General features: G+C 36.2%; 1 protein-coding gene across 1 annotated transcript; it reads right to left on the bottom strand.

Moving 5' to 3' along the window:
* Position 1: 1 nt before the first annotated feature.
* On the bottom strand, positions 2-23,921 carry LOC114134692 (gamma-aminobutyric acid receptor subunit rho-1-like). The gene is made up of 10 exons (XM_028001440.1): positions 23,806-23,921; positions 15,972-16,022; positions 15,772-15,878; positions 13,253-13,320; positions 11,940-12,163; positions 9,646-9,728; positions 7,432-7,572; positions 6,572-6,724; positions 3,420-3,616; positions 2-754 (listed from the first exon to the last, which is right to left on the bottom strand). Exons 1-10 carry the CDS (start codon positions 23,910-23,912, stop codon positions 452-454), a joined length of 1,434 nt encoding a protein of 477 aa, XP_027857241.1. The 5' UTR covers positions 23,913-23,921; the 3' UTR covers positions 2-451.
* Positions 23,922-27,997: the final 4,076 nt, after the last annotated feature.

The following is a 27,997-nucleotide window of genomic DNA, read 5'->3' as shown; positions in this document are numbered from 1 at the left end:
ATTTAAAGTTTTTTTTCCACTTTAATGTTAAAAGAGTCGATTCCCTCCCAACAAACCTGAAAACTGAGCGTCACTTTGCTCCTCTGAGGCTTTCAACGTCTTTGATTGTCTGCAGAGCGGACATTTTAAAAATGGCGGTTTGTCACTTTTTTCACAAAGTCCAACGTTGTCATCGACACCAGACACGCAAAAGCACACAGATTTGACGGAGTGATGAAACGGTCTTCTCAACAGTTTTAAATGGCTGGGGCAAGAAGGCAAAAGTTTTCCATCTGTTGTTGATCCCCAGTTTATCCTCTGACAGAGCATCGGTTTAGCTTCTGCGCTAGCCAGTCGGCTAAACAGCCCGCCAGCTCGCTAGCCATCCGGCCAGCTAACTAGCCTGCTGGCTATCTAGCCGGCTAACTAGCCCGTCGGCTGTCCAATTGCGCTCTATTTAAAGCATCCCAGTTTACGAGTATATGGACCAGTAAATGATGTTGAAAAGGATGTACGCGCCGGGGAAGACGACCCGGGAGTATTTGTCTATGGCGTGGGTGTCTATCCAGATGTTGACGTAGCTACGGGAGGCCTTCACCTGGCCCGTGATCTGAGGGTCGTTCAGCGCCACTTGGGCCAGGATTCGCTCCTGCCGCCCGCCGTTCTCAGGTATTCCATAATTCCCCGTGGTGTTGACATCCATGGAGCCGTAGCCAGTGATTTGTGGGTCGATCATCATCTCGTCGGGGTTGCCAATGCCACATGTGCACGGCAGCTAGACGATATAAACAAACATAAAAGGTGCATAAATCACATTTACTTAAAGGTGATCATCTCTTTAGTCATTTTATTAATTTTTTTGTTCAAAATTATTCTTAGATAATGAGGTTTAAGTCTGGTCTGTTCTGAAGTTTAGAGTATGACGGTATTACGGCCACGCTAAGAAAATAAAAATTAGAAAATTACGAGAATAAGGTTATATTTTTATGAGAATAATCATAATTATTATGACTTTATTCCCGTAAGATCACGACTTTATTCTTGTAGTATTTTAACTTTATTCTCCTACAATTTTATTCTTGTATTATTTCAACGTTATTGTCATATGACTACTCTTAATTGTATTTTTTTTATTATTTATTAATAATAAAAATTAATATAACCCTAATACCCTATTGCAGCGTTTCCCAGTTCCGGTCCTCAGGCCTCCCTGCTCTGCATGTTTTAGATGTGCCTCTATTCCAGAGCAGCTGATTCAAATGATTGCATGACCATCAAGTGCTGCAGAAACCTGTTGATCACCCATATATTCAATCCAGGTGTGTAGCAGAAGGGAAACACCTAAAACATGCAGGGCAGGGAGGCCTGAGGACCGGAATTGGGAAACGCTGCCCTATTGTATTTGACCTCCTTTCGGAATGAGCTGTTTTAGGGCGTCCTGTCACTTTAAATCCAAATAAGCTGCTGCAGACTAGGCCCCTCAATGTTTTCACTTGCACATAAAAATGTCTGCAAACAGATGCGAAATTATACGATCATACATCTTTGAAAAGCAGAAGCGGAGCCTCCTACAGTTTTTAGATGTGCCACAGGTACAAAACACTAGAATGAAATGGCTTAATTGCCTCCTCCTTGTGTAGATCAGTTCTCCCAGCCTTGCTAATGACCTAATTATTCTATTCAGCTGTGGTGCAGCAGAAGCACATCTAAAAGTTGCAGGACTGCGGCCCTCGAGGACTGGAGTTTGAGACCCCTGCTCCTACACAACCAACAAGAATGCAGCAAGTGGTTTCTGGATTTCAAGCCAACAACAAAACTCTTTTCTTCTCCAGCAGTAAAATGACTAAACCTGCTGGAACTCTGCTTGGGTTGCTAGGTAACAGATAGAACTCTCCTGGGGTTGCTAGGTAACAGATAGAACGCTCCTGAGGTTGCTAGGTTGGGCTAGGCTTCACTGGGGTCATTCGGTGAGGGGTAGTGCCTGCTAATTAGTGGCATTACATTCCGTAGTTTCATTTTCCAGATACCAAAAAGCATCAACTTATTGCAAAAAAAACAGCTGAGTTTCATTAAGCGCTTGGGATGTTTTTAGAAGCAGTACAAACCCAAATGGAAGAACAAAAACTTGCAAAATGTGAATTTTGCATAATGTGTACCTTATTGTCAAAGGTAATAAACTGTCTTGTCTCTTAAGTGTGCTTATTTCTGTATCACACTAAGGGCATTGAAATGAGTTTGCTGTGGAAGATTTATTGAAGATGTTTTTGCTGGAAATGTTCCTCGAGGTATGTGGGCAGTTTGGCTCCATATGCCACAACATTTGGCACATGAAGAATAGCAGCTCCGCATTCCCAGAAATAATTTACCGTAGCCCTCTGAGGAGCTTAAAGAGAGACGATTCAGAAAATATTTATCTGTTTATTGGCAACGGACATGAATCATTAACGCTTGTTTCTGCCAGTTTGGAAATATTTTCCCCATAAATCAGGTCAGCCTTGACTGATGCATCAATGAGCTCGATTTAAATGTCTGAGTTTTCTGTGTTTAAACAGGTTTTCTTTCACCACAGTAACAAAACTTTAATATTTTCTGTGTTTTCTAAGCCGTTGTTGACCAAAATATGCTTTTTAGTATATAGTTTTGGTTTAAAAAATGTGTTGTGTTTCTCTCAGAATTAATGAAATATTGAAATGTCACCAACTTATTAACTGCGACTGCACAGATTGATGTTGACAAATCTCATAAATTACATGTAGGCAAATATTTAAAGTATATGAAAACCTTAGTTTTTTAGCACATTTCTTTATACATTTGGAAATTATCCCAGATCTTTGTAGTAAAATTAACTGAGTAAAAAGCTCCAGAACAACAGTTCTGCTACTGAGGACAAACAATGTGGAAAAATCAACATTGCAACATTGTGGTGCATTCAATTTCTAGTCAGAACTTGTAAATTCCAGTGTCCCAGTCAGAAAAAAAACAACTGGAACGCTCTCCAAAGTCGGGCTTCCTACTGGGAAAGTTGACCCTAGTTACGATTTGTAAGGCAGTCTTTGCGTTTCAACATGGCTGCTCCATTAACAACAGCATATAAGAGTGAATCTAATGTCAATATGGAACGCATTTAAAGTGATGATTGCTTATGGAAAGTAAAGCTTAAAATGATGTAAGAGGTACTGCTAACAGTGTTTATGGGCGCCGCCATGTTGAAATCTCCAACTACTTTAACTGGAACGCTGTGACTTTGAGTGTAATGTTAAACCCAGCTCCAATTTCCAACTTTTGCTTTTTGTGTTTTTTATATTCACTTACAAAACCAACATTAAATATTTCAAAACTGTTTGGTTTGAAAAATGTTGCCATCAGATCAAAATCATATTTATATTTCGCAGCAGGCAGGAAACGGAGAAAAATCCAACAAACAAACAGAAATAACTTACTCTCTCCCTCAGCTTCCTCTCTTTCCTCTCCTGCACAGTTGAGAGGTAATTCACAGCCGCGTACTCGATCACCGAGAGGAAGACAAAGACGAAGCTGACCCAGAGGTAAATGTCCACGGCCTTGATGTAGGACACGCGAGGCATGGAGGCGTTGACCCCGGTGATGATGGTGGACATGGTCAGCACTGTGGTGATACCTGAAGAGAAGACGACAAACACTTTGGTAAACACACGGGGAATTAAAAACTGATGCTCCGCTCTGTAATGTTAAACCAGGTTTATTTATATGGCACATTACAGTTCAAAGTGCTTTAAATTATGGAAACATAAAAACATTATACAGTCAACAAAAAGAAAATATATTGACTCTCTTGACCAATGTGCAAGAGAAAGACACATTAACATAATGGCTGCTGTCGGGATCGACTCGTATGAATCGGATAATGAAAACATGTCAGACGATGTGGACAAACTGTCGCCGACCTCCTATTGTGACGCCTACCTTGTAATCTGAGTAGGTAATCTGTGCGTTCATAGATTACAAGAATCTATGCATTTGTGGAAGTCAGCAGAAAAAGACGAAAATATAATTTAAGTCTTGTTTTATTCTCATTGTCTTCCAATCAAAACCAAAAATAGAATGAAGTAAAACCATTGGTGTCATCTCACCTCACCTTCACCCCTTCACAATAAAAGTATACATTCGGGTGTGAAATATACTGTATACATTGTGTACGCCACAGAGGCCTCCCCGGAATGACAGAATGTCACAAACACGTCATCACAACATCACAAGTACATTAAAAAAAACGCACAAAGGAAAAACTTAACAGCAGTGACAAACAAACCAAATGAAATACCTAACGGTAACGACGAGGGAGTTTAATAAGTCGGCCACACGGTCATAGATTACAGGAAGTGTAATCTATGAACACATCAAATAAAATGCTAAAACAGTTTCGTAAGAAGCGTGCAAACTAAATAACAAGGTTCTGGTGATTGGTAGAGTAAATATATGTAGCAACAAACATGTAGGCTACATCTCCGTCTTAGCTAGCAGGTAGAAGCTACATTAGCTATGCTAATTTTGCTAGTACAGCAGTAAGTACTACAGTAAATATTACTGAAATTTATCTTTGTATTACTCCGGAGGGTAGAGTACTTAAACTGTAATCGAGTAATAGCTCTAATGTACTTCTATTATTTATAAGGATTAAGTACGAGGCGAGAGCTAGGTCCAAGCTTGTGGCTTGTTTATTGTTGTCATAGCAACTCCATGGCAACTGCCTTCCAAGATGACTGTCAGTTACAGACTTCATGGAAGTCTGACGTCACATGAGAACGTCAAATATGTCTGTCAATGTTCCATTTATTATGGTTCATTGACCAACAAGTGAGTTTTAATTTTTTTTACGCAGACCTGTGATCACACTGTTGCAGTAATCAGTGCGATGAAAGATAAACGCATGGACGAGTTTCTCTAGATCTTGCTTTGCTGTTAGTCCTGTAGTCCTGGAAATGTTTTTCAGGCGATGAAAGGCTGATTTTGTAACTGCCTTTATGTGGCTCTGAAGGCTCAGGTCAGAGTCCATCACTACACCCAGATTTCATCCTGATCTCTCGTTTCCAGCTGTGATAACTGAAGCTTTGTGCTTTGACTAGATCGTTCGTCTTTAGGTCCAAAGACAGTCATTTCTGTTTCTGCTCAGCTGGAGAAAGTTTTGGCACCCCCACACAATGTTTTTTCTAAGCATCTGTTTAGTAAATCCTGTTTGTAACCTGAGCAAGAGAGCGCATTTAGATTTTTAATAGAGGGCTGTTGCTGATATTATCCTAAAAGTTACAGTTTAAAATTTAACGTAGACTATATTTAAAATTGATGGCGAATTACTTGAGGTCTAACACTGTTTTTGATGAATAGCTCAGATTCTTTGAGTTAGACGTTTTTATGTGGTTGTTCTCTTCACCTCTGGCTCTCAGAAGAATCTCATCAGTGTTTTATACAAAAAGCCCTGAAGGATCTAACCTTCCTGAAAACAAAAAAACTTTTTTCTTTAGCTTTATGAACAGCCTCTGCATTTCTTTTCTCCTGTTTATTTATTTCATGTTGCAGCATTCAAGACCAAAAGAAATAGGATTTTTATCACTTTATAATCCTGTAGCAAGGAGCAACATTACAATGTCTTAGGGTTTGTAATGTTTAAAGCAGGGATGAGGCAGTGATTTTCTCTATTTAAAGGCATAAACTTATTTTGGATTAATTAGCATGCCACATTGAAACAGACTCAACATGAACAGTCAGTTCATGTTGAGTCTGATCAGACAAATGAAGACTAATCAGGTCAGAGTGGGTGTTGAACCCCCACTCTGCTCAGTTCTGCCTATAATGAGCTGTTTTAGGGCCTCTTGTGACGTCTTCTGACCAAATATGCTTCTCAACGTTTACACTCGAACGTGAAAATGGGTGCAAACAGATGTGCAATTATACATCTGTACATCTTTCAAAAGTAGAAGTGGAGCCTCCTGCACAAACAACAGGAAGATAGCAAGTAGTTTCTGGACGGTACGTCAACAACAAAACATTTGTCTTGTCCAGCAGCCATTGTACAGGGCATACAGTGGTAAAACCAGCTGACCAAACGTGTTGGAACTTCCCTTGGGTTGCCAGCCCTTTCCAAACGTGTTGGAAAGGGCTGGGCTCAACTGGGGTTACTATGTAACGGTGCATAGTGACTTGACTAGACCAGACTAAAGACTTTTGTTCTCCAATTTTTGGTAGAAAGAGGGGAAAAAAGAAAATATGATAAGTCATGAAATTTTAATTAACTGATTTATTGCGTAATGCAACAGGCCTAGACTCAACAATCGGGACGTTTTTGAAACAGCTCATTTTCCAGACACCAAAAAACACTAAGTTATTGCCAAAAACCAGCTGGATGTTTTTTTTAACCACTTTGAAGTGGTAGAAACCCAAATGGAAGTGTAAAAATGCCAATTATGCATAATAGAAAATGTACCAACATCAAGGCATGCACATTTAATTAATTTAGTGTATGTAATTTTTGCAGAGTTAGCATTAAAACACTCACATTATGTACCTAAATTATTGAGAAAGCTTTAATAGAGGCTATTTCTTAGTAAAATATATCTACCTAGTGGCACCCTGGCAGGCACGGCCCTGCGATCGATCCAGAAGGACACCCAGGACAGCATGACCATCAGCGTGGCGGGGAAGTACGTCTGCAGCAGGAAAAAGAAGATGTGGCGCCGCAGGGTGAAGTGGATGTACAAACGGTTGTACCAGCCTGCAGCACAAAAAGAGAGACAGCGCCAGTTATTCCCACATTGTCAGGCAGCTGATGAGCTGTGTCAACACTGCAGAAATTGTCCCTGCAACTTTGGCAGAGAAAGATAGCACACAAAATCCTTTTCATGCGCTGAGTCGCTGGAAAGTGACATGTGGTTGTGTGAACAGTGAAAAGCTTTCTGTGGGTTTCCTGCAGAGCACAGCAGGTTCACAACAGCCTGTCTGCTTCGGTTCGCTGCAAGGATTATGGATTCTTCACTGCAAAAACACAAAATCTTACCAACTATTCTCTAGTGCAGATATCTTGCTGCACTTAAAGTAAAACCGAACTATCTTTAAACAAGATATAAGAGCTTCTTTTAAGTCAATAATTTCTTAATATTGATGAAAATGTTCTTGCTTCATTTGACTGATAATGTAGGAAAAATGTCTTGTTATAAGTGAAATAATCTGAGAATGGAACAAATACTTTTTCATTAATATTAAGGAATTATTGACTTAAAACAAGCTAATATTTCTTGCTGAAAAGTTACTTTTATGTTAATTTTATCTTTTTTCAAGTGTATTAAGATATTTGTAGAAGAAACTAGACTAAAACTACTTGCTAATAGTTTGTGTTTTTGCTGTGTTCTTGTGAAATGGCTGATCCTTTCTGTTCGAACTGACGTGAGAAATGAAGTTTTAATTCAGGTGTGTGGTAGCTACCTGTGCTGCTGTAAAACGCCAGCTTTGTGGTGGTGTGAAACTTTTGGATCAGGAACTGGGACAGAGATATTCTGTCATCCGTGTTCAGAGATTCGTTTCCTTTCTTCCAGTACAGCATCAGGTCGTCATCTGTGTACGCATCTGTTAGGGAAACATGTAGAAAATTTAAAACATTTTAAGTTACAAAACAATTTTAACCCATTTGAATAATAAACTGAACTTGGATCCAGGGCTAGCTAAGCTAGGTTAGTGGCGTTTATTAATTTCCCTTTTGGATCAATAAAGTATTTTTGAATTTGAAGTAATGCACTAACTCTTTGGTTACCTAGCAACAACCTGCTGAGGAACTTGTTGTTACCTAGCAACAACTTGCGCAACAGCAGTTTACGATTTTGCCGCTGTGCCTCATAACTGCTTAAAAATAAAAAACTGCAGAGGGAACGGTTTTGCCAACTGTTTGACGGTATTTCAGATATTTAAAACAAAAAACTAATAAATAACTATCAATATCGACTGATATGAAACGCCTATTTCATATCAGTCATGGTACGTTTTGCGACCATATTGTCCAACCCTATATTATATATTTATATAAAAATACTAGCACTCTTCAGAAATTAAGATATTACTTTCTTTAAGAGACAGTAAATATAGTTTCCTGTCTCAATAAGGTTTGTTGATATTTGAACAAACCTCGAAGTAAAATCTAGATGCGTTTCAGTTATTGGTGTGAAACTATGAAATAAATTAAATGATAATCTCAAATTACGTGCTTTTTTTGTTACTTGTTTGTAAAATAGTGTTTTATTTTGTTTCCTTTTTTTTAAAAAAATGTAAATTTGCTAAAACAAAGCTAATCTGAATCTGGAAGAAAATGTGAACTACCCAGCATCATCAGCAGGCGTTACGGTCTCTACCTGCCAGGTGTTATCTACATGCTGCTCTTTATTCACCGTGAAGTTTTACATGAGACGGACTTAAAAGTAAAGCGGCAGAAAGTCCTAAAACTTTAATGGCGCAGCAGATCTGGGGTTTCAGGGAATATCTGGTATGCAAAGCGGACATGTCAGTCTCAGCAGGGGGCAAGAAGAAAGCTCCTGAAGAGTGATGATATTAAAAATTACTGTCAGGCAACATGATGTGTGGAAAAGAAATCGACAGGAATACTCTGGAGTCGGGCGGAAATCTTTCATGTTTCTGATGGGGGGGAAATTTTTACTGCAAATATGTAACCAGACTTAAAGTGTCAGTTTAGCTGACTTTATTTCAGATTGGAGTTTTTATCCTGTGCTTTTCCAGGTGCTTTATTTCTATTTGCATTTTTTTTATTTTTATAAGGGGAACCTATTGTACAAAATTCACCTTTTGTACTTCCATTTCAGTTCGTACTGCTTCGAAAAACAGATCATGTGCGTTTAAAAAAAAACAACTGTTTTTTGGTAATAAGTTATTTTTTTGGTATCTGGAATATGAGCCATTTCAAAAATCTATGGAATGTAACTTGACAAAACAGCTGCCACTGTGCCATGAGTGACCCCAGCAAGGCCCAGCCCGTTGCCTAGCAACCCCAGCGGAACTCCGCCCGTCACCTAGCAACCCAATCTGATTTCCACAACATTTCATCAGATTAACTGTGTAAATAGCTGTTTGCAAGTATTTCTTGTCCAGTTTTTAGTGGAAGTCTCTTAGTACACTTAAAATAAGACAAAACTAACTTATAACTAACTTTTCAGTGAGATTTATTAGCTTGTTTTAAGTCAATAATTCCTTAATATTGATGAAAAAGCTAATTCCATTGGCAGATTATTTCACTTATAACAAGAGAAAAATGTGTAGCTATATCTGAAATAATCTCTTAGTGGAACTAGTACTTTTAAAGATCAATGTAAAAAAATTATTGACTTAAACAAACTCTTATATCGCGCTGTAAAGTTACTTATGAAAGTAACTTTGAGTTTCGTACTAAGACATTTGCACTAGAAACTGGGCCAAAGATATTTGGAAAGATTTTACGTTTTTTGCAGTTTAACATTAAGTTCTGAGGGAGAAATGATCTTGAGAATGAATGCTGTTTTAGTTTTTGGTATTTCCAAACAAAAAAGTTGAAAATAGATCAGCTTATTTCATCTCATGTCTTATCTTAAACCCCAGCTGTAAAACAAAAGATCCATGTCTGAAATGTTGAACTTTGCCCCTGGAAATCATTTCACTCACAGCTCTCAATCTCCAGTGAGCAGGTCTGGGTGTCCAGGGGGAAGCGGCTCAGGTCCATGTTGCACATGGCAGTGACTGTGACCCTGCAGAAAAGACAAAGCAGATCCTCCTTAAACCAAGACAACAAACCTTCATCTGAATATCAGATGAGAATCACTAAACCTGGAGCTGCTCTGTTTTATAACAAGGAAGCTAATTAGTGTCTTGTATTGCTGTGTTAAAAATGTTCTATTACCTTTTAAAATGTAATCAGTATTAATTATCTTCAAGTGTGAAAGGGATGAGTCATTTCACCATCATGACTCACCGACTTAGAAAAGCCTCTTTGATTTATCTCCTCTGTGAAACTGTGAGATATCCTTTATATTCAATCAAGACCTGCAGCTGAACAAAAGTCTCTCAGCCTCCATTTTACCTGCAGTGTTGGCAGAGGAACGTCCTATTCAAAGCACCTTTCACCGTTCCAACAATGGTTCAAAAGCTTTAAAATGCATTTGTGGGTTTTTTTTGGAGCAGCATAACCCAATTAAAATGGAATATTTTAATTTGAGTACATTTATTTATATGGAAAAAATCCAATATAAAGAAAAAAGTTTCGTTTTTTTACTTGCATCACAATTATTGATCCACCTGTTATTAATGGTTTGTACATGTACATTTTGCCAATACTCAATCTCTCTGCATCAGTGGAGACTTTTGACCCTAATTACTGGTTGAGTAAACAAGAATCATTAGTCAAAAAATTGTTTTTATCTCTTTGAAAGTACTATTTTTATTACTTCACCCAATTCTACCATAAGTGTGCTTTATTGTTGTCACCTATGGTATTTTAATTTCTTAAGAGGATCCCAAGACCAGTTGCTGGCGATTCAATTTAATTTAAATCGATTCAACACTACTTTATTAATCTCTAAAGGGAAATAAAATGTTGTTATAACTTATAGAACCTTTTGCACTGCACCGCTGGACCCGGGTCGACTCGGGCCGACCCGGCTTTGAAGCCGGGCCTATCGTTTTTGCATTAGCACTTCCTGCCTGGTACCACCTGGCTCCCTGGAGCCCCGAGAGCTGTGGTTCCAATCGGGCCGGTTTGGAGTTAGCTGTTGATTGGTTCATTGGGCGAGACAAAAATCAGATCTCTGGATCAGAGGAGCACTAGACTTTCTCGATGGCTGTCATTTCAATATGCTGCATCAATAAATTCCCGTCTGTTCTTAGCCTACACTGGGATTACAATCGCCTCTTCAGCCAAAGATTTTAATGGCAAATGTAAATAACATTTCTCCAATTGAACTGATCAGAAGTGGCTAGGCTGTGGACGAGGTGATTTCCGCATCTGCCGTCGCTCCAGCAGGGAAATCCCGCCTGCCGCAGCGGTAGTTCAGCTCAGAGGCGACATTCAGATGAGATTTTTTATTTTTTTGGTTAAAAGTAAAGCTGAGGTAAATGTTTCCCTCGGCTTCCTGGTTCATGAGCGCATACAGAAAAAATGGGACGGGAGACCCAGTGATGTTGACATTTATTCTGTACCCAGAATGCATTGCAGAGCTAATGTTTATGATTACCGCTTTAAGGTTAGCGCAACAGTTATCTGTGCCCACCACTGGAATATATAAAATTATCTTACTAAAATATGTTATGTGAAATTGTTAGGTATAATGTATTATTATAGAACACTAATAAAAAATTTTAAAAATTAAATTACGATGACAAAGTCATAATATTACGAGAAAAATGTTAAAATGTGAATCAAGTCATATGTCAAGAATAAAATCAGAGTATTACAATAATTAAGTCGTACAAGAATAAAGTGGAAATAATACAAGAAAAAACTATAACATGAAAATAAAACCATCATTTTTGAGAACATATTACAAGAATAAAGTTATAATATTATGACTATTATTGTAATACTATGACTTTAATCTTGCATTATTTTGACTTTATTCTCATACGATTTTATTCTTGTAATATTATGACTTTATTCTCATAATTTAATTTTTTTTAATTTTCCTAGTGTGCCTGATGATATTATCAAAAATAAAGCCATATTTTTAACCACTAGTTAAATGCTCTCAGACTAAAGGTTGGATTTTTTTCAAGTATTGTTCTCAGATTATTTTACCCTCATAAAAGACAAATTAGCTTTTTACATATCTTTATTAGGGTGCCGATCAGGAAGATAAAGAAAACAGCTACACTGAAAACATGTACAGACTGTACACACCTGAATCATTACTGCTCTTTGCTTTGTGAATTAGATAGAAGAAGAGTAAAAATAAGTTTGTTCTTACCTGAGACTGTAGAGCACGTTGCCGTCAGGGTAAACTCTCAACATGACATTATCAGTGGTGGTGTCGTGGATGAAAGAGCGCTTTGAGTGAACAAAAAACATGTCGGGAACCCAAATCTTCTTCACCAGACGACTGTCGAAAGTCATGCTCTGGTTGTTGGTGCTGGGAAACGACAGCCGCTCATCTTTCCAGTAGTGACGCAGATACAAAGTCATGGTGAAGTCCTGCAGGATCAAAAATATTAAACAACATGAAACAAAATTTCAGTTCATGACAAACATCCTAATGCACTTGGCAGGACAAACATGCAAATTTGTCTCATAAGTGAAATTCTGATGAGATTAGATACAGATGGGCAACAAACACATAACTTTTAATTTAAATTGACACCCTTTATCACCCTGGTTTAGATTTAATCTTCCTAAAAGATTATGGATGTTAAAAAATTTATGATACACATTTCATTTTCAGAAACAACCTGTTGTAAATATGCTTTAAAACTCTTAATAACATTAGGTTAGCTTGAGAGATGAAATGTAAAACAAGCTTTGGGGCAATGATTACATTTTATGTTTAGCGATTTGCATGTTTTTTACCCAAAATATGAATAATCTCATTATTGATGTTTCTAATAGAAATTTCAAATCTGTAAACTCAAACTTTCATACTAAAATGGTGCAACTATTTCGAAAAATGTTAATATATAATTTTAGAAAATGGCTGCCAGTTACACCCGATCAGTTGCTTATAGCAACATCAACGCTAACCCTAACGGCTAATCAAATGTGCAACACTTCCCAAACAAAAGAGCTTATGACTTCCAGCATCAGAGACACAGAAACACTTTTATTTTAGTGATATCATCAGAAGACATAGTTCTCATGTGACGTCCCACTTACAGGAACTTTGTACAGTAGTTGACAGCAATCTTGGTAGGTATCCATAACTAACTGTTATGACAGTTACTAAGGAGTTGCTATGACAACAATAAACAAGCCACAAGCTTAGAACTAGCTCTCTTCTATTTCCTACCTAACTTATAAACAATATAAGTACATTACAGCTATAAAGCCTTAAACTTTATTTCATTCACGCTTTGCTCTGAGCTTGCCTACCAAGATGGCGGATCAGTGGCGCGGATCACTTCCAGTTCAGACTTGTGGGAACTCAGTCGATCCCTTAACTGTAATTTTTTTTTTTTACCGTTACATGGAGTTTTTGATGTCCAATAAGTAAAGTGTAACCTGTGATTCATGCCTTCTTTTTTAATTTGGAATGATTTTTATGAACCCAAACAGCTCTGTCATGCTTACCATATCCACCTCAGAGATGGTATCAATACTTTCCACCTGAACATCAACACCGACAGGTATCGGAGGACCTGAAAAAAAAAATCATTTCAAAAGTCAGTGTGTTGAAATATTATTTTCTGCTTTTCTAGAAGATAAGAAACAATGTAACTAAACACGCAATCATTTTGACCTTTCACCTACAAAAGCTCTCCTCTCGGCTAGCCAGCTGGTTTTACAGTTTAGTCAAAATAAAGTTTTATTTTAGTCATTGAAGCAACTTTCTAAAAAATAATTGTTTTTTTCTGACCTTGCAAACTAATGTTGCAAAATGTTTCTTTCATAAAACACACCATTACTATACCTAATGTACTGTCACTATGGTAACGCCAGGGCCGGCGAAAAACCGTTTTGGGGCCCAAAGCAGATTTTCTTTTGGGGCCCCCAATACTAACAAGTCAACACCAGATGCTTCATCATTCCTACGCTACTCTGTGTGTAACATACCTGCTATCATTAGCATAATTTGTAATTAACTTACATCATGTTACTACAGCTGATGATTTTAACCTTACAGAAGAAACAAACTTAAAAAAGAAATATTTAGATTTTGAAATGCAGATTGGTATTTAAGCGTGCCATATTACTTTAACTATTTGAAAGTATCACTTGCGGTTTAAATTTAAATTACAGTAAGGAAGTTAACAAGTTTGATATCTTATATTTCCCCAACAATGGCAGCAAGAAACAAGAAGAGATTAATCTATTATTTGCGTAACTATAAAAACAATATAGAAATTATTTTTTCATATTTAAAAGCATTTAGTTTGTGTTATTCAATGCTATTATATATATATGTAAGTTTTTTTGGATTACATGTACTGCCGTGTTGTTTATTTTAGATTATAATAGGACATAAAAGTTTGAATAAGACCAGTGTAAACAACATTTTTTCTTTTCACTAAGCCAAATCTTGATCATTTTTACACCTTCAATCAGCTTTAATTCTTACAGAAAGGTAAGAGCTGGGGGGGTTTGGCTACAGTCTTCAAAAACATTTAATTTCTGTGTTGATTCTGGTAACATTCATGCTTCAGATGACAAAACTTTCATTGAAAAACTCTAAAACTGATTAAGTTTAAAACTGAAGTAGCTCATATTCACTGGATTTGTTTACTTTTTTATATATATAAACAGTTTTTAAAAGAAAAACCAATGGCACAGACACTAACACACAGCAAATGCTCAAGCTACAGCTGTGACAGTCAGGCTTTGATTTATCTTTGACCTATTTCAGCCCCTGTACTCTGCATCATCAAATTCCCACAAGCACAAAACAACAATCAGGTCATAAGAGATAAAAGCTGATGCAACACTGGATACAACACGGCTCTCTATTCCTCTTCATGCTTCACATTGGACATCACAAAGACGAACCTGCGAAGCGTCACTTTGTGTTTGTACATTGTTGTGATTTAAAAAAATAAATAGCAGCGCATGTTGCAAATTAAAAGCGCTCACGGCTGATTTGTTGTTGCTAAAATAAGCTTTTGTTTTTGCATCAAAGGAGAATCAACACTGTAAAAACACACAACCTTACAAAGTAATTTTGGTCTAGTTTCTATTGTACACTTGAAATAAGACAAAGCTAACTTACAAGTAACTTTTCAGCAAGACACAGGAGTTTGTTTTAATTTAATAACTCCTTAATATTGATGAAAATGTTCTAGTTCCATTGCAGATTATTTCATTTATAGCAAAACATTTTCCCTTGCTATAAATGAAATAATCTACTAATACATTATTGGTAGGTTAAAAAGAAGCAGAACATTTTCATCATTATTGAGAAATTATTGACTTAAAACAAGCTCCTGTATCTTGTTGAAAAGTTACTTAAAAGTGAGTTTTCTCTTATTTCAAGTTTACTAAGATATTTTCTCTAAAAAGTGGACAAGAATTACTTGCTAAGATTTTGTGTTTTTGCAGTGTACCACTCTGTATTTCAAAGTCCAAATATTTAATTTTAGTTTGCTGCTCCTGTAAGGTAAAAATCAACAGCCATAACTGGTAGGATGTAAGCTAATTACAAATGATGCTAATGATAGCAGCTATGCTACACATAGAGCAGTATAGGAATAATGAAGCATTATTTTTGGGGAGCCCCCAAACAACAAGACAGGACAAGACCCAGAGGCCCCAAAAAGGCTTGGACCGGCCCTGTTCAAGTATACTAAGATATTTGCACTAGAAACTGGACCAAAACGCTTGGTAAGATTTTGTGTTTTACAGTGTAAAAGATAACAAATACATTATATAATTACTGTCTTCCAGTCTGCGTTTATCTTTGCATAATCATTCAACAAATCCTTCCAGTGGAAACAAAATGAAAACATGAAGCAGAGCTGCTGATGATAATGGCGTTCTTAAGGTTTCGGGGAGATTAGAGCCTGCAGGACTAAAAGGTTCAAACAAAAACAGAAAAACACCAATTGGATCTTAGTGTAGCATTTCGGAGTGTTTTAATTCATAAAGTAGTTTCTAACCTCCAAACGCTGGCCTCATGGTGAAATCATGATCATCTATTCTCAGCAGCTGCTCAGATTTTGTCATCGGGTTTTTCGTCAGGTCTGGGCTTCGTTTGTAAATTGGACTATTTGGAAAATAAAAGCAAAATGTTTGTGAAATATAAACTTTATATTTCTAAAAAAAGAAAGAAAGAAAATGCATTTTTCTTAAATTTTACCTTCCAGACTTCTGACTGCCTCCTCCCTCCATTCTGGTGTCTCTTCGTGATCTGGTGATTCAAAACACAAAACATTATGGCAGATTTATTAATTTTGTTTTCTATCGTTTTATGTATTTCTTTTGTTTTTACAGTTTTGTCACACTTAAATGTTTCCAATCAGAAACATGTTTTAATATCAAAGACAACTTGAGTAAATACAAAAAGCTTTTTACATTTTATGTTTTATATGATACAGAAAAAAATCAGTCTAATCACAACAGCTAACTTTGGATAAAAATGAAAAAGAACCAGCTAATATTATTAAATTTAGATGTAATAACGTTTTTAGCTGTTTTTAATTTACTTCCTGGAATATTTGCGTTTAATTTTCACAAAAATAACACTAAAAGTACTAATATTTTTAGTTGTGATTTTCTTGCCATTATGTTGGGAACTTTGAGCTTTTTTTTATCCCATAGAAAAAGAAGATCTATTCTGTTTTTGCTAAATTTCATTATAGCTTTATTTTAAATTCTAAAAACGGAAATCAATGTGTGATTTTAAAAAAATGATAACTCGTTTATAGAATAGTTGATATTTATCTAAAATTATAAGTTGTCCTTTTTCAAGAAGTCATGTGACATTTACAGCTGTAATTAAGTTTTATTTCGCTAGCCAGAGAATATAAATCTCCAACTCAACGTTTACACTCGCACATGAAAATGGTTGCAGACAAATGCACAATTATGCAACATCTTTGAAAAATAGAAGGGTAACCTGCTGCACAATCAACAAGAACGCAGCAAAAAATTTCTGGGTGGTAAGTGAACAACAAAAACACTTGTCTTTTCCAGCAGCCATTGTGCAGGAGTAAAATCAGCTGACTAAAATGTGCTGGAACTCAGCATGGGTTGCTATTTAACAGTCTGGGCTCTGCTGTGGTTGCTAGGTAAGGGCACAGTGATCATGGAATGCAACGTAATGATCAGGAAGCTTTTGAAACAGCTCATTTTCCAGACACCAAAAATTATGAAGTTATTGCTAAAGAACAACTAGGTGTTTTCAGAAGCAGTTGAGACCCAAATAGACTCGTACAAATGATCAAAAAGTGAATTTTGCAACAGCAAAAATACTCCTAAAAGTTAATTTTCCCAAACAAGTTACTCAATTAAAAGTACTCTAAAAGTCAATTTTTCCAAACAAATTACTTACTTAAAAATACAAAAGTAAAAATACTCCTAAAAGTATATTTTTCCAAACAGATTACTCAAGTAAATGTAACTAGTTACTATCTAATTCTGGTTATAATGCATTGCAGCCAGTTGGTAAATTTTGCACCACGTCACCAGGGTGTTACTTTCCAACATGGCTGCCAGTCGCTTTGTACCTTAGGTATAAATTTTAGGCCACGAGCAGAAAGAGGGACAGAATAAATTAAAAAATAAAACCCAAACTGGATTAATAGAGTAGCGCTGTGCTGTGACAGGCGAAGCCAAATCCCTGTCGACTGAAGACATGCATTAAGGAAATATCAAAGACGGAGCGAAGCCGAGACGCAGAGACTGAAGCAAACAAAAGGGGGAATAATGGAGAACGAAATGAGAGCGAAGGAACAAGGTTTCATTGGGTTAAAGCCGCAGCGCAGTCGGTGTTGGGCCAGTGGATGCTACACATCCACCCAGCAGCTGGCTCTTAATCCTCTTGGCAGAAATGCCTCTGCAATCCCCTCTCTGCTGGCCTGTGGCACATGCAAGCCGCCTGTCCGCTGCGTGGTCCGCCACCGCATACATCACTGCTGAGGCCGCGCCACGGTTACTGGGCCAAATTTGTGCAGAGGTCATTATGGACGTGTTTACCATCAGCAGGCCTACAAACAACTGCAACAGCAACTGAAAACAGCAGGATAACTGTAAATAAAACACTTAAAAGGCAAATATTGTATTTTAAAGGCATTAATCCTATTAAATGTTCAATATTGAGAGAATTATAACTTTCAGAGTAATTTTTGACAACAGTCTCTATGTGCATCTTTCTGGATAAGTAACTCAAACTATTTACAAACACAAAATTGTAAGAATTCTAATTTAAAATTTAAATCCCAGAATTCCGATTTTTCTGAAAATTTAGAGGGAAAAAAATCTGAATACTGAGAAAAAAGTAAAAATTCTTTATTTTTAGTACCATAACCCTAATCTTCCTCCTTAATAATGACTCTGTGGCTTCATGCCAACTAAATATTTAGTTTGAAGCTACATATCTCACTAGCTAAATAAGTACTTAGTTTGTAAATAGATATTTAGTTTGTAAACTAAACAGTTTAAACATTTAAACTTTAACTTCAGTCTATTTAGCTTTAGACTGAAGCTAAATATAAGTGGATATTTAGCTTGCTAACCAAATATGAAGTTTGGAGGCAAATATTTAGATCTCTAATTAAATATTTAGCTTCAGGGTTGTGCTGTGGTGCCGCAGGGGTTGAGCACAACCCATATAAGGAGGCCTTAATCCTCGACGCGGCTGTCGCAGATTCGATTCCCGGCCTGACGACCTTTGTCGCATGTCTTCCCCCTTCTCTCACTACCCACTTTCCTGTCAATTAACTATCAAATAAAGGCCACTAGAGCCAATAAAACCTGTAAAAAAATAGTTTCAAACTGTGACATTTATAAATGATTAAACACCATGGTGAAAATATGGCGTTGAAAATTATCCACCATTTTTTCTCTTATGACTGGATAAATAACTCAAACTATTTACAAATAGAAAATTGTAAAAGGTTTGATTAATGTCCTTTAGATAAAACACAAACAGGCTAAATTTGTTCAGTTTGAAATGGTAAAAATTTGCTGTTGGGACTTTCCCTTCAGAAAGTGGATTTTTAGCATCTCCACTATGAGGCGTTTTCTCCTCTGCTGTTCTCCTTCGGTGCGTCTCGTCTTTCCCGACTTTCCAAACCCAGCAGCATCCAGTCGCTTTGGGGATTTCACATCAACACAGGAGACAGGTGATGAGAAACAGAGGAGGGGAAGAGTTGAATCCAACTAAATAAAAACTGTCTGAGGTTTTTATTCAAATTGAATTCACAGAGCCTGCATGTGCCAGCAGGGAGAAGTTTGATGTGAGGTGACTTTTAACAGGAGCAAGCTGCCTTTACATTACAAATATATGCAAAATTTGTTGATATTCCACACAAAAAAACCCCACAGCTTTACAATTGCGGTTTTTACATTAAATAAGAAGTGCAATTAAAATCACAAGAGAATAAGTTTGTTCATTTAATATGTTGTTAGAAAACAACATATCAAACCACAAGTGTTGCTTGTGGTTGGAAGTGGTGGATCTTCCAACCACTTCCTGTCGTCTCCATTGTCATTTCTGCCAGTAACAACATCTTGTTGATCACATGACGTATGTGATGCCAAAAAATGTTTTGCCAAATAAACCAAAATCTATACAGCCAAAAAATAAAACCTCATATTGGCTCCAAAATGTTTTATTATGTTTCAAAATTGATGCGTTTCCATTAAGTTAATTTATTTTCATAATTTTATGGTTAATGGAAACACAAACTGCATTTCCTTTAAAATGTGCAAAACTGAAATATTTTGCTAACATAAAAAAAACAACATTTCGCTAATGCAATGTTTCCACCAGTAGGATGTTACTACTGGTGGAAATGACGAAGAAGACAATAGAACGTAGTTGAAGGAAGATGTTTTTAAAGATTTATCGAGTGAACAGAAGCATTTATGGGTGATTTTAACTGCCTCTGTTATTTAATGGAAACACCGCATTTGCAAAATTGTGTTTTTTACCGTAATATCGACACAGTTTTGTGCACATCTCTAAAGGAAACTTAGCTACTGGCATTTATAGATTACACACCAGTTTGGAGCTGCATGTCCTGTCATACTAATAATAATTTTAACTAGGTTCTGCTTGTATTTTAATGATCATCTCACCAGAGGAGTTTTTCTTTCTTTCTGAAAACTGACTAGTCCATTAACTTTGACCCTTTTATCAGGATCTCTGCACCCAGCAGCTGTTTGTTAATTAAAACCTATTTATTTCCCTCAGTGTCTTAATAAAGAACTCATTTTTCTGATATATAACAACCAGCTGAAGCATAAAAAGTGATGCTGCATCTAAAGGCAGGGGAGGATTATGATTTGACAGGGTTTGTTGAATATATTAAGTGGATGCTGATAGCGTTTTGAGGCGTTCAGCGCTGTTCTGGCACTCTTTGGGGAAATCTTATCATCTTCAGCAGATTTTAATTCAAAGAGAGCTTCTCACTTCAGGCAACAGGCTGCAGCTGCACTTAGTGCTGATATATTTTTAAATGACAAGCTGAGACCGCTGCTGTGTGTTTACCATCCACAGAGAACTTTCTCTTCTTTTTTCCCCACATTTAAATTTGAGTGTTTCTTGTTCAAGGTGCTTATTTACCTGATGCCTTTGCAGAAGTTGTATTTATGTTTGCACAGTTTCTGTGGCAACCAAACTGAAAGCAATTCCAGGAAATGCACTTTTTGCTTATTACAAAATGATGCAATTATATCTGAAGAGCTTTAGGGAGGGATGCCGGAGTTTTATGCCACTGTATGAGACAAAACTACAGCATTTTCTTTTTATTATTCTTTTCTTGCTTTATATGGCACCAATTTATACCAATTTTAAACTACAATTTAATTCAAAAGCACTTTATTAATAATAATAAAGAGAAATTAAATGTAGTTCATCCAAGTTTCCTCGTAGAGTTGTAAAGTTTAGCTGTGGGCAGGACGGATCTCCAGTTGCTGTCTGTACTGCAGCGTATCTTAAGGAGCCTCTAACTGAAGACACTCTATTATAATGTAACTGTCGATGCTGCTAGCTAAAAAGCTAGCTGCGCTAACCCTAAAGCCATAATCATAAACATTAGTTCTGATAATGCTAAAGCGCTAACTTCAGTTCATATTTTATCTGCCCTTGACAGACTACAACCTTAGAACACCAATTTAATTTTGACATCATAGTTTACATGTTCTAACGCCCAAAGATATGTATTTATGTTGATATCTTGTTTTCTACTCTCAGTGTTTTGGTTTGTTCTTGTTTGTTTATTGCTTTGAGTAAAATTATTTGCAAAAAATGGGGAGAGGAAACAGAACTGCTGCTTAAACAAATTCAACCACTTCAAAATAAGAGCATGAATATAAACAGCTAACTACTTGAAAAACTCCTAACAAAAACTATAAAACAGATGTCAAACTTTATTCAACTGAAAGTTATAATTTATTAAAAAATATATATTTAAAGGAAGCTAAGTGTGCTAAGCATTTTCAAAGTTAGCAAAAGCGCTAAATGAAAATTGCCTGGTAGCTTGTTAGCAAAAGTGTGCCCACCACTGTTCATAATGATTTTTTTTTTACCTTTCTATGCATCTCTTAAGAAATCTACAGTAATCTTGTTTGTTTTGATTCCATTCAAGATAAAATGATTGAACTGGACCTTTTCCCGCCAAAATAAGCAATTAAAACCAAACAATTCAGTCATGTATTAACAGATTGATCTGAATTTTAATATAATCCTGTTTAATTTAGTTTTTAACTGGTAAAAATGTTGCCTACAGTACTATATGGTATGGTTCCAAGGTCAAAAGGGACAGAGTACAAGAAAAACTTTGAATAATTGTTGAGAGGTGATCAATATGTCGATCGCCATCTACCAATCGATCGCATGACATTAAGGTATGCCCATCATTCAGCCCGTTACTTCATTGATATAAGGGGCAGTTTTACCAGTTGGTGGCGGTAATGTTTCCTTCACTTGTTATACAAACACCATTATAACAAAGAAGAAGAAGAAGAACGGTCGCTGACGAATATGTCACTGCGCATGCGCAAACAGCGGTGAGGGGCGCAACAAAACGAACTAGATAGCTAATTAGCTCCAGTTTTTAGCCTTCGGCTCTTCTCTTAAAAAATAGATTAAAAGTAAGTAAGGGAATACTTACAGGACTGGAATACGTGATCTGACGCCAGTGAGTGGATTTTTGGGGTTTTTTGTGTTTCGTCAGTGTAAATTTTTTAATCTTCAGATACCAAGAATTAAGCATCAACACTCCGCCTACATGAGACGCTGCCTGTTTTAATTAGCTGTCAGAGTGAATGGAGGAGAAGAGAAGAATTTTAATTACTTTAGAAAGTTAGTTTGTTTTATTTTGAAAGGTTTGGTGACAATTAGAAAAGCTTGATCATTAGATCAAATGGCAGACTTGTTTTGAAAATTGGGAATGTAGTTAAAAGGGCCTGGATTTAAACATTAAAAGCATTTATTTCCATTTTTAATGTGAAGTGCAGACAGAAAGGCAGCTAAACTAGGTGAGCTTCAGCTGTGCCCTACTTTAAAAAATATTTTAAAATTTTATTCAGACAGCTAATACTCTCACATCCTGCACCTAATATTTAGCAAGACTTCATGATTTAAACAATATTTCTTAATATTCCGTAATAAAAATGCAAAATTAGTGTAAAAAATGGCTATAATTATCGTTTGATTTTTGAAAAACTGTAATTCTGAACATTAATGGAGCTTCAAAAATTAGAAAGTGGTTAATTCAGGGAAGAAATGTGTGAATTTTGTTTAAAAAAAAAATATCAAGGATTTATTTATTTTTGTCCCCAAATGATCATAATGTTCCAGCAATGAAGATAAAAATTGATATATTCTGACTGCAGCTAAAAGTTGATTAATCAGACTAAATCAGACAGTTTATAAATTATTTTGTTGATAAGATGACATTAGCTTTTAAAATTAAAATACTTTTTAAACATAAATGATCCGAATGCCAGAGGTCAGTCCTGAGACATTACTTCCAGTCATTAAACTGGAAACGCAGATGTTTCATCGACTGATCCAGTTTAGACCCCAGTAAAAACGTTTAATCCAGTGCGCACATTAACCAGGCTGCAATTAGCCTAAATAATCACCTGAAATGACATTGGCTACAACTGCAGCCGGCAGGGAAACAGTCATTATCTGCCCTGCAGCAGTTGTGGGGCAAGAGAGCACAGCATCGTCCTGTCGTACATAAATAGAAGTAGGGATTTAGGTCTCCCTCTCTCATCTGGCCGACCTGCTGTCTGAATAAGTCTGTTTTCTGAGGGGAGGGAGCGTCCAGGTGATGCAGGGAAAAGGGGAAAACACTGTGGATGCAAAATAAACTACAAACGGGGAATAAAACTTTTGTCAATGTGCATTTTCAGATTAAATTATTTGCCTTCTTTCTATAGCTGTTCCTATGATGGTGCATTAGGGCCATAGTAGATAGAAAAAGCAATCCACCAAAAAACACTCAGAAATTTTGAGATTGATTTCAGAAATTTTCTAGAAAAAACAATAATATTTATGAGCCTGAAAAGTCATAAATTTGCAAGAATAATACTAAACTACAATGATAAAAATCTCAGAAGTTTTGAGTGTTCTTGAAAAAACTTGGAAATTTCTGTGCTTCAACAGTTGAAAAATTTTGACTTTTGGAAATTTTCTGAGTTTGAAAAGTGAAAAATATTTGGTTTTTGAGCTCAGAATTTATTTATTTTTCTAGAAAATTTCTGAGATTTTTTTTCACAAATGCTCAACTTTTGGAACTCAAATATGTCCTTGTTTTTTCAAGAATATTTCTATGATTAATATGAAAACTACAGAATTTTTTTCTTACAAATTTACAACTTTTTGAGGTCAGAGAGTTTCCTTGTTTTTCTATAAGATTTCTGAAATAAATCCTAAGATTTCTGAGTTTTTTTGGCTGAAAATTACTCTTTTTTTCTATCCGCTACGGCCCCAATTGTCACCTGTGGGTTGTTACCTGGTTTGTTTGTAGGGCTCCAGCTTGTGACCTCTCGGCTGAACCATCTTCGCCGCTGATCCTGCCATCCAGACGCAGAAAAGCATCAGAACCGTTTCCGCCTGCATGGCTCACATTCCCCGGACCGCTCCTGTCAGTCAGAATCCGCTTCCCACCGGGGTTTCCAGCACTCTGCCCTCCTCAGACATTCCCTTCTCCAGCGCCGGAGGAGCCGATAAGACGGAGGAAAACGGCAGCAGCAACCCGGCTATTCTCCGCGCTGAGAGGAAAACATCCTACTGTGCTTAATCTCCACAGTGGGAAAAGCAATTTTGACTAAACCCGTAAATCCTTGAGCGTCAGATGGTACAGATTTGATCCCTCCAGCGGCGGATGTGCCTGCCTCTCTGCTGCTTTCAGATACCCTGCTCTCTGATGCGCTCTTCTCCACTTATTGCGCCGCCCAGAATCACCAATTCTCGCAGTGATGCAGCGCGCTCGTTTGGAAGGTCAGTCACACAGAAGCAGAGAGGAAGCTCTTTGCTTCAGCAGGATCCGGAGAAAAGATGCTTTACTTTTACACATTCCAATGCCAGCAGAGGTTTTTCTTCTTAATATTGCTGATGCTGCGTTATTTTTCAATATCTGTGTTTCTGCGACCATAACACTGCTTAAATTGAAATTACAAAAATAAAATGGCACTAGGTCGAGGTGCTGTTTTCTATCAAAATTTGTTTATTTCACAGAATTGCAATGGAAACATTTTTTTGCATCACACGTGTTGTGATCAATAACCAGATAATACTTCTGGTAGAAACGACAAAGAAGACGAAAGGAAGTAGTTGGCTGATGACTTTTTAATGACTTATCGCGTGAAAAACGTATTTATATGTGATTTTAATTTTGTTTCTTACTTAATGGAAACACAGCAATTGGAAATTTGCGGAAATTGGAATTATTAAAATAAATTTGCTTAATGGAAACGCGCTAAATTTGAAAATACGTGGGGGTTTTTTTGCTGAAAAGTGTTAGCATGAAGTGGGGGGGGGTTTCCATGTCAAAATACATGTGTTTCTCAAAAACAATGGAAACATCACAAGTCATATGATCAACAATCAGATGTCTCTACTGGTGAAAACGACAAGGAACATGACAGGAAGTAGTTGGAGGATTATGGAGCAGCATGTTTAATGACTTATTGCCTGAACAAAGTGCCATCATCCTCCAACTACTTCCTGTCGTCTTCTTTGTTTCTTTCTTTGTTTCATTTCCCCCAGTAGTAACATCTGGTTGTTGATTGTGTGATTCGCGTGATGCGAAAAAGTGTTCCCATTGCAGTTTTGCAAAATACAATAATTTCAATACAGCCAAAAAAAACACCTTATCCTAGCACCAAAACTTTTTAATCAAAAAATGCAATTTAAAAAATTGTGAATACGTTTGTTTACGCGAAATGTCCTTAAAAATCACGCTGCACCATCATCCTCCTATCACTTCCTGTTGTTGTCTTCTTCTTTGTTTCTGCCAGTAGTAACATCCTGTTGTTGATCATGTGACTCGTGTGATGCGAAAAAACAGTTTCAGTTAGTTTTGTGAAATAAACCAAATCATCTCATCCCAAATTTTATTGAAAAACGTGTTTTGTTTTGTTTTTTTAAATTGACGTGTTTCCATTAAGCAGATTTATTTCTGTGATTCCAATTTGTGCAATTTTATGGTCAATGGAAACGCAGCTGGTGTCAAAACGTTGCAGCATGTCCTGCAGCAACCTGTAAAACTGCAGCTGTGTGTCTCTGTGGTGACTTTTTGGTTAGAACAAGTTTCTTCTTCATTCAGTGAAGCTACCCACAGTGGGCAGAGTATTGAAAAGATTTTACTAAAGTAACTTCATAGTGAAATTATTCAACTAAAAGTAAAAAGTACAATGTACTAAAAATACTCCTAAAAGTAATTTTTTCCAAAAAGGTTCCTCAAGTAATTGTAACTAATTACTCCCCTGCTAATTACTGCTAGTATGTTTAATCCAACCAACAGGAAATCTGAGTTTGTTTTCAAGCTAAATAAAACGGCACGTTTTTTCCATCAAAACGTGCCGTTCAGCTGCAAACGCCAGTGAAAAAAAGCGCTGACATCATCATCCGCCTGGCCACGTGTCTCCCTTTCCAGACCGCACAGCTGGATTATAAGATCATGAATTTGGGTTAACTCCACCTACGTCAGTCTAAAAATTGGTCTAAATAATCTTAAGCATTATTTGTTTTTCAGATTTGCAGGTCCTTGTTTACAAAAGTGTCACTGACCGAGTGAATACAAGGATCAGAGATTACCCAAAGTCTCATGAGAGTCGTTATTTAGACATCAGGACTTTGTTGTTGTGCTGGTTTAAAGTGCAGAAAGTAGGTCTTTAGAAAAAATACATATATATATATATGTATAGTTTAAAAATAATTATTTTATCAAAATATTTATTTCCAGAGCAAAATTTAACATTTCCACTTCCACTCAGAAATATCTTGTTTTTTGAAAGTGTTGTTTTTGTTCATTGTTTTTCATCATTTGAAAGTGGGGAAAAAAAAGAAGTATGGAATGCCAAAAGAGCCATAATACAATACAATAAGGAAATAATTTGTTAAAAATATATTTAGATAACCACATGTTTTAAAAACAAATGATCTGTATATATGCTTATATATGTATGCAAAGCGTAACACAATAAAGAAACAAATAATTACTTACATGCTTATATGACGATCATTTAAGAATGTAGATAAATAGATTATCCGTAGTCATAAATTAACTTCAGTTTTCATTCTTCAACACTTTTGAAATAAATATTTAATGGAAACTTTATTCTCAGACTTTAGCTAAGTTTTACAGTACCAGACTCCAAAATGTATGGAATGCCAAAAGTGCCACAATGCAATAAAGAAATAATTTGTTAAATATTCACATAAGCATTATTACGGTGGTCTTACAATGTCACAAAGGGACATGAAACGAGTTTCAGCAATATTTTTTTTTTAAATACTCTGAATTTCCCTGCAGAATTAATGTTTTCTTAAATCTAAATCTGTATTTTACTAAATCTCTGTTTAACGTAGCAAAATTTAGTTCAGGTTCTACCAATCCAAGTATTTTAGCTGTGAGCTAGAAATGATAAAATGCGAGTCAGATTTCTATTTAAAAAGCGTAATAACCTTCTAGTTTAACAAAAAAATAGCTGAAAACGTAAAATCATAAAACAACTTCATAATCCTCAACCAGCTGCAGTACACGTACTGGGCAGAACACAAGGGGGCGCCAACTTCACATTTACTCATAATAATAATAGATACAAAGGTAGTTAATCTTAAGACATTGTTGCTAATTTTATGTGTTTAATACATTTAATTATTCAAGCTACGTTCCTACCCCCTACTCACGCTCTCTTTTGGTCATTGGACTCAGAAATCATTAAAACTTTTAAGTATTCTTAAAGCCCTGAGAATTTAAAGGGAAACTTAACAAACTGTCCACAAGAGGTCGCTGTTCTCAAATTAGATAGTAGTTTAATGTATGTTGTTTCAAAATTGAAGTCCACAGGGGCCACAATTCAATAAATAAATTGTTAATCAAATGTTTATCTAGGTGATATTTAAAATATAAATAAAAAACATGTGTGGCCATATTATGTTTAATATTTTCCGAACCTTTTCCAACTTGAATGCTGAGATAAAAAATATATAAATATAAAGTTGTCACCTCGTGTTGAAGCACTTAAGACTCTCATATCCTTAATGATGATGGATAATCAACACGCATGTTTGGCATTCATTTTAATAGGTTTATAATTGTGTTGATAAGCTGTAAAAGTTGAAAAAACAAACTAAAATCTGAAGCTATAATTGAAATTTTAATTTTATTGACTGTGTTCTGGTTTAGGCCATGTTTAGGCTCCTTAGTCTGTACTTAACACTATAACGCTGTCATTTTATGTTGTTAATAAAGTTAGGAAAGAGTCTCGACTTTAACGCGTTAATTTCACCCTGAGTTTTGACTGTTAGACTGACTTTTACTCAGAAAGAAATATTATTTTTCATGACGATGACGCATTGTAATTTTTACGCTATATTTTCTGAGAAATGTATTAATAAACCTCTAAAGTAAAATGATGTAGCTGAAAATTGAGTTTTGTGGTGCTGTAATGTTCGATGTTTCAGATAGCGGGACTGTG

The sequence above is a fragment of the Xiphophorus couchianus genome, chromosome 19 (genome assembly GCF_001444195.1).
Source record: "Xiphophorus couchianus chromosome 19, X_couchianus-1.0, whole genome shotgun sequence".
Classification (NCBI taxonomy): Eukaryota; Metazoa; Chordata; class Actinopteri; order Cyprinodontiformes; family Poeciliidae; genus Xiphophorus; species Xiphophorus couchianus.
The sequence above is the reverse complement of the archived record's forward strand: the minus strand, read 5'-3'. Positions and strand labels throughout refer to the sequence as shown.

Bases quoted from the DNA above. Each gene is read 5' to 3' on its own strand.
- LOC114134692 (XM_028001440.1), bottom strand. From the start codon at position 23,912: ATGCAGGCGGAAACGGTTCTGATGCTTTTCTGCGTCTGGATGGCAGGA. The intron at 13,321-15,771 runs GTTAGAAACTAC...TTTTTTTTTCAG, and splicing joins CATGAGGCCAGCGTTTGGAG to GTCCTCCGATACCTGTCGGT. The intron at 755-3,419 runs GTAAGTTATTTC...TATATCGTCTAG, and splicing joins AGAGGAAGCTGAGGGAGAGA to CTGCCGTGCACATGTGGCAT.